Raw genomic sequence first — 7,500 nt, forward strand, 5'->3', positions numbered from 1 at the left:
GACCTCAACCCCATCAATGAGAAGCCCTATCTTAGACTCTCTCAAGAAACAAAGGTCCAGAAGGGCGGACTTGCATAATCTACAGATGTGTCAGACCAAGGGTCTCTGAACCCCATAATTTTTCCAATACAGTAAGCTAAGCTCCTTCAAATATAACCAATGGATTTTTAAAAATAACAGAATCAAGATCAAACCACTAGAGACTCACTTTGACCTGGACTGAACCAGATTATTTTCTTTGGTGTAATAGATATTGATATTGGTTGGCACTAGCCAAGAAAGACCCACCTCTTGTACACAATGTCTCACTGGGGGCAATTAATTTAGTTTCTCAGGATTCTAGGAAACTTTCTACATTTGTATTGAGTTTCAAATAAGTCAATAGAGGGAGTTTCCATAAGAGGAATTTCCCCTGCATCACAGACCCAAGCAGACTCCTGCTGCCCTCCAAGCAGAGGGAAACAAGACCACAACGCTGGCATTTATTCTAGTCTAGCACAACAGGGCATTACAGATTCAGGGATGGAGGAGACATGGGATGCCATTTTGTATTGGATGCCATCTTCATTTTATAGAGGAGGAAAACTGAGGTTTAGAGAGGTTAAATAATTTGCCTGAGACAGAGGCGCCTGTTTAGAGAGGCAGTATTTCTTTTGTCAATCTACCCCTTTTTACTGTACCATAGGGGCCTTCATATATGTAATATATGTTTGTTTGATGAATAATTGGAACTGAACTTGAACCAAAAGACTGCCTTAAACATAAGCACAATAAATTATCCACTAGAGAGCTGTGGACTGAGAGGAACTGAAAGGCATAGGAAAGTACTTCCCCTTCCCCAAGGTATCTCCCCTACCAGGTGCCATTCATCTTTCAAGGTTAAAGCCTTACCCTCTCCACATTCTTTCTTTACAATACATAGCATGGGAGGAAGGCCCATTCTCTCCAACATTTCAATGGAAATGAGGCTATCAAATACTTTTCCTACATAAGCACTAGAAGGGTGTGAAGGAGGGGAGGAGCTGTGAAAAAGAGGAAAAATGAGAGCCCTCAGGGAAAAATTTCTGTATCCTTACAGTTTTCAAAGAGATGCTGACGGAGAGATAGTATCTCCCAATCTCCTTTCCCCAGCCCTCAAAGGGGGCCCCTTCTTCACCTTCCTTCGGTGGGGGAAGGGAGAGCTTCAAAGGATTTCTTTCCTTTCTCTAATGGTTCTTTCAGTGATAAAAAAGAGATCAATGACCAACCTTTTTGCTCAGATCCTAGAAAGCATCTCTGGAAATTAGAAAGGGGGAAGGTGGTCCAGGCCAGGGTGTTAGGAAGAAGATTCCCCTGTATCCCCAGTATCTGGCATGACGCCTCAGATTTAACTATTCATATGCTGCCACATATAACACTATATAAATGCTTATTGAATACATGGGGAAAAACCTGGAAACTGAATACATTATTATGAGAAAGGACCAATAGATTTCACCAGATGGTAAAAGGAGTCCATGACACACAAAAAGTTAAGAATCTCTGTTCTCGAAGAGGTCAATAGTATCAAATATTGCAGAGGAATCAAGAAGGAGAAAGAGCAAGAAAAAAATCATTGGATCATTGGTGATATTGAAGAGGGAAGTTTTCAGCAAATAGGAGGATAGAAGTCAGATAACCTGAGGTTGTGGACTAAGAAGAGAGAAAGTAGAGGCAACAATGTGTGAATGGTCTTTCTAGAAATAGGACTATGAAAGGGAAGAAGATAAAAATTAGTAGCTGGAGAAAATGGCAGGATCAAATGATGGCTTTTCAGATTGAAATCCAATTTAAGTCCTTTATTATTCTTTAAGTCATTCATGTTTGCTGTAGGTCACATTGATCTCTCTTCTTTCCCTCCCTCCCTTCCTTCCCTCCCTCCCTCCTTCCTTCCTTCCTTCCTTCCTTCCTTCCTTCCTTCCTTCCTTCCTTCCTTCCTTCCTTCCTTCCTTCCTTCCTTCCTTCCTTCCTTCCTTCCTTCCTTCCTTCCTTCCTTCCTTCCTTCCTTCCTTCCTTCCTTCCTTCCTTCCTTCCTTCCTTCCTTCCTTCCTTCCTTCCTTCCTTCCTTCCTTCCTTCCCTCTCTCCTTCCCTCCTTCCCTCCTTCCCTCCCTCTCTCCTTCCCTTCTTCCCTCCTTCCCTCCCTCTCTCCTTCCCTTCTTCCCTCCTTCCCTCCCTCTCTCCTTCCCTTCTTCCCTCCTTCCCTTCTTCCTTCCTTCCCTCCTTCCCTCCTTCCTTCCTTCCTTCCTTCCTTCCTTCCTTCCTTCCTTCCTTCCTTCCTTCCTTCCTTCCTTCCTTCCTTCCTTCCCTTCCTCCTTCCCTCACTCCTTTTTTCCTTCCCTCCCTCTCTCCTTCCCTTCTTCCCTCCTTCCCTCCCTCTCTCCTTCCCTTCTTCCCTCCTTCCCTTCTTCCTTCCTTCCCTCCTTCCCTCCTTCCTTCCTTCCTTCCTTCCTTCCTTCCTTCCTTCCTTCCTTCCTTCCTTCCTTCCTTCCTTCCTTCCTTCCTTCCTTCCCTTCCTCCTTCCCTCCCTCCTTTTTTCCTTCCCTCCCTCCTTCCTTCCTTCCTTCCTTCCTTCCTTCCTTCCTTCCTTCCCTCCCTCCCTCCTTCTTTCCTTCCTTCCTTCCCTCCTTCCTTCCTTCCTTCCTTCCTTCCTTCCTTCCTTCCTTCCTTCCTTCCTTCCTTCCTTCCTTCCTTCCTTCCTTCCTTCCTTCCTTCCTTCCTTCCTTCCTTCCCTTCCTCCCTTCCTCCCTTCCTCCCTCCTTCTTTTCCTCCTTCCTTCTTTCCCTCCTTCTTTCCTTCCTTCCTTCCTTCTTTCCTTCCTTCCTTCCCTTCCTCCCTTCCTCCCTCCCTCCCTCCTTCTTTCCTTCCTTCCTTCCTTCCTTCCTTCCTACCTGTCTATTTGTCTATCTACCTAAGTATTTATCTATCTACCTGTCTGTCTGTCTATTTGTCTACCTCTCCTATCTATACCACTCCTCAATAATCACTTACTATGGTACTACTAGGTATTTTTATGATGTGTCTTCAGTTATACTGAAAACTTATTGAGAGCAAGGAGGTGTAGTGTGTGTGTGTGTGTGTGTGTGTGTGTGTGTGTGTGCTGACACTTAAAAGAGACTTGTGGAAATTTGTTAGGATTGGGTTCCCCATTTCTTTTATCCCTGCTCCAAGTCTGATAGTGTCTAATTAGTAGCAGAATCTTACCAAGCAACTTTGGCAGCACATAGAACTCATCCTTAATTAAACTTTAAAAGACAAATTCAGTTGAAGGGGAGAGAGCTTCCTGCGTGTGGAACCCAACTGCTGGTCACTAGGGGTATCCAGGCTTTGGAGAACACTCGGGAGAGGGGATAGGACTAGGCCATCTGGACAGTTGAATACTTGGGGCTGCAGTTTGGGGTGCAGAGGGAGCGGGGTGGGGGGAAGAAAGTGACCCCTCTGACAACTTCCTCTGTTAACTGATTATTCTTGCTAACTGGATGCCAGCTGCTTCTAAGAGGAATGCTAAATGCTTTCAGCACCCTCTGAATTACGGTGCTCTGGGGAAAAGCTGGGGCTGCTTAGTTAGGACTGATTGCCAGCCACAGTTTTCTTGTGCTTCCTGAACCCTCAGAAGGGGAGCTCGCTGCCCCTCCATCAGCGTTGCCCCTCCATCAGCGTCGCCCCTCTGGAATACTCACCCTGGAAGTGTAAGCCGGGACTCCTGCACACATCCTGAAAGAATCGGAAGAGATATGGCTTCAGGACGTCGGAGCACTTGTGGTAGGCCGTGAGGATGTGCAGCAGCCTCCAGCCTCTTTGGCAGCTGTCCCTGCAGAGGTACACGGGAGGATGCCATCATTAGGGCAGCAAGCTGCTGCCCCAGATTCAATAGCTTCATCTTGGAATTATCGAAGCTCTTGGGAAGAGAGATTTTCCTCCTGGCATGATGGTCGGACATGGGGACTTGGAATCTAAGTGATTCTAAAGTTCTTGGGAAGGGGGGGAGTGAAAACCTCAGAGAATGAAGGGGAGAGGAAGCGAAAAAGTGAGATAAAGAAGGGACAGTAGATGAGAAACAAAGGAAGGAGGTGGAGAGGCAGGGAGGCGAGAGAAGCCAAAAGAAAAGGGGGAAGATCTGACCTCAGCATCCCACCTGATACACATATGGGCTATTTGTCCAGAAACCTGTGGGGCAGCATACAGCATCAGCTCTCTTTAAAAGAGCAGCACGGGCCAGTCACTGGTTATCCTGGATAAATGACTCAGCACCCAGAATGCCCCCATCTCTTCCCTGGTACCCAACTTTGGACTGAGCCAGTCTGGAGACTAGAATGGTTCTTTAAATGAGAGGATATGACATCCCTTGTAATTCTACAGTCACTTCAAGTTTGGAGGAAAAAAACAGGAGGCCAGAAGATTTCTGTGCTGCAGGTGGGGCCAGGGGCCTCACTCACGGCTTAGTGCTGGTATTGTCTGTGATCTGCTTGATGACCTGGCAGTAGGCTTCATCTCGAAGCACTTCATAGTCACTGCAGAGCTGAAAAAAAGGAAAACAAGCTTATAGTTTTCTTTTTTTCCTTTGCTTTTTAAAATTTGCATTTTTTCTATGCATATTTCTATAATTATCATGCTGCACAGGAAAAATCAGATCAAAAAGGAAAAAAATTAAAAAATGTAAGCAAATAACAACAAAAAAAGTGAAAATACTATGTTGTGATCCACACTCAGTCCCCATAGTCCCTTCTCTGGGCGCCGATGGCTCTCTCTATCACCAGATCATTGGAACTGGCCTGAGTCGCCTCACTGTTGAAAAGAGCCACGTCCATCAGGACTGATCATTGTATAATCTTGTGGCTGTGTACCATGTTCTCCTAGCATCACTTCCCTCAGCATCAGTTCATGCAAGTCTCTCCAGGCCTTTCTGAAACCATCCTGCTGATCGGTTTTTATGGAACATTCATACACCATAGCTAATTGAGTCATTCTCCAACTGATGGGCATCCACTCAGCTTCCATTTCCTCCAGCCTCATAATTTTAGAGATGGATGAAACCTCACTATTTTACCAGGTAAGAAATCAAATTTCCGGGATATAAAATGATTTACTCAGGTTATCCACAGAATTAAGTGGCAGGGTGAGGTACAAACTCAAGTCCTCTGACTTTAAATACAGTGCTTTTCCTCCCCTCTCCCCACTGGGTCTCTGGTTATAAAACAAAAACTTAACAAATTATTATTAATATAATATGATAAAAACATAATGTAGTATTATATATAATTATATTATATAATAAACATAATTATATATCGCATATCACTAACATGCTATTACTATATAATATAGTAATATATAAAGCTGATTTTTCTTTCTACTCCCACAGAGTAGTTTTTAGTTCTGGCCCTTATCACCTCTTCCTGGATAATTTCAAAGGCCTTCTAAATGGTCTTCCTGTCTCAAGCCTCTCCTTCCTCTAATCCATCCTCCCACATCTGCCAACGTGACTTCTCTAAAGCACAGGCCAGTCCAGACCACTCACCTACACAATAAACTCTCTCTGACTCTTGGGATAAGATACATACTTTTCTTCTGATTTTTTAAGATCATCACGATCTGGTTCTAACCCAACCTTATTATACATTACTCTCCTTTCCCTAGGCTGTAGTCCACACCTTTTGAAACAGGCCTTCTCTCGGTTATACAGAGTTCCATCTCCTGTCTCCATGTATTTACCTGGAACGCCCTTCCTGCTCTGCCCCATAGAATACTTCCTTGAAGGTTCAGCTAAAGCATTTAGAGTTTTAATAGCTTAATAAATAGTGTGTGTGTTTATGTAGGTACATATTGTCTCCAGCAGAATATATACCTCCTGAAAACAGAGATTGCCTAATTCTTTTGGGCCAATTCCCTGAAGCTCTTTTAGGTAATTAGAAGCTGAGCTATGAAAAAGCCCCAGGCCTTGTTATAGAAATGCTTAGCATGTTCTCACACTCCTGGTGTTCAATAATAATATAGCATCTATTATGTGTCGAGCATTGCACTAAGGCATTTTCAATTATTAACCTCATTGGATCCTCACAACAACCCTGGGAAGGTAGCGGCTATCATTATCCACATTTTACAGATGGGGAAACCGAGGCAAACAGCAATTAAGTGGTTTTCCCGGGGTCACACAGCTAGTAAATGTCTGAGGCCAGATTTGAATTCCAAGAAGTGGTGCAGTGGACACAGTGCCAGGAAGAGTTTTGTTCATGAGTCCAAATACTTGTCCTTGTTTGTCTCAGTTTCCTTATCTGTAAAGGAGATGGAGAAGGAAACTTCTCTAGTACCTTTGTCAAGAAAAGCCCAAATGGGTCATACAAAGTTGGACATGATGGAAACGACAAAAATACCAAGAACAACAGCTCCAGGCCCAGCTCACTGGACCACTAGCTGCCTCTCTACCTATCTGTTCTAGTCTGATACTTTAAATCAGGAAAGCACTTGCAGGTGCTCCAAATCCCCCTGTATGTCTCCCCCCTCTTCTCTGGCAGATTATCCCATCTCCTGTCTCTCTTGAATCTCCAGTTTTCCTATCTATTGGAATCTGAGTTCAGATTCTGCCTCAGACCCTTATGTTACTCAGCCTCTGGGTCTCCCCAGACATAAACGTGCTAGGTATTTCTAGTATTTATTCTCAGGTGTAAACATGCTAGGCATTTCTAAACAAGATTCTTGGCTCTTTTCTTAACTCAGCCCCTAATTACCTAGAACTAGCGAGGGCCTTTTAGCAAGGGCCTTTCTCCACTCCTGATTCCCCACTCCAGTTGGCACAAGTCAATCCCAAAGATGGAAAGAAGGTAAAATTTCTACTGGTCAGTCCCCACTCATGATCCCCCGTGATTGAGGGGAATCTCTCCCAAAGATTATCATGGCATCTGCCCAATGTCTCCAGTTGGGAAGTGGGGAGATCTCACTCGCCTTCTACTCTTGGACTTCCCTTTTATCCCCATCTTTCATTCTACCCCAGGCACATCACATTAGAGAAACCCAGACCTTTTAAAAAATCTACTTCCTGGCCACAGGAGTCCATACTGATTTCTTTCTCCTTCCCCTGAACTCCTAGAGCAAGGATATTTGCTTAGCAAACACTGGTATCTAGTTATCTTTTCATCCATTCGTATCTTCTTATGAGAAGTTCTGAAGTTCACATGTTCGGAAGTTAACGACTGCAGCGTAATAAATAGTGTTAATTTTGGAATCAGGAAGATGCGGGTTCAAATCTTCCTCCTGACCCTACTGAAAGTCACTATAAAATGAGGATAATCCATATCTGTGAAGAGGATAATCCATACCTATGGTATCTGTCTACCAAGGTTATTATGAGACTCAAATGAGAAAATATACGCATGGCTTTTAAGGTGTCAGCTACCATTGTTCATCAGAAGCAGTGATGATTTCTTATACATCTCTGTATCCCTCATTACAGTGGGCCTAACGTAGGTCTGGGCGCCCAGCAGGTGCGC

The 7,500-nt window shown here is 44.2% G+C and overlaps 1 protein-coding gene across 1 annotated transcript in view; it reads right to left on the reverse strand.

Annotated features, from left to right (window-relative positions):
- The window catches only part of MYO15A (myosin XVA), a 122,743-nt gene that overhangs the window by 22,820 nt on the left and 92,423 nt on the right, over positions 1-7,500 (reverse strand). The window contains 2 exon segments of the mRNA XM_074281540.1: positions 3,697-3,827; positions 4,453-4,535. Of these exon segments, the coding sequence (XP_074137641.1) occupies positions 3,697-3,827; positions 4,453-4,535 (214 nt within the window).

This window comes from Sminthopsis crassicaudata, chromosome 1 (genome assembly GCF_048593235.1).
Source record: "Sminthopsis crassicaudata isolate SCR6 chromosome 1, ASM4859323v1, whole genome shotgun sequence".
Taxonomy (NCBI): domain Eukaryota; kingdom Metazoa; phylum Chordata; class Mammalia; order Dasyuromorphia; family Dasyuridae; genus Sminthopsis; species Sminthopsis crassicaudata.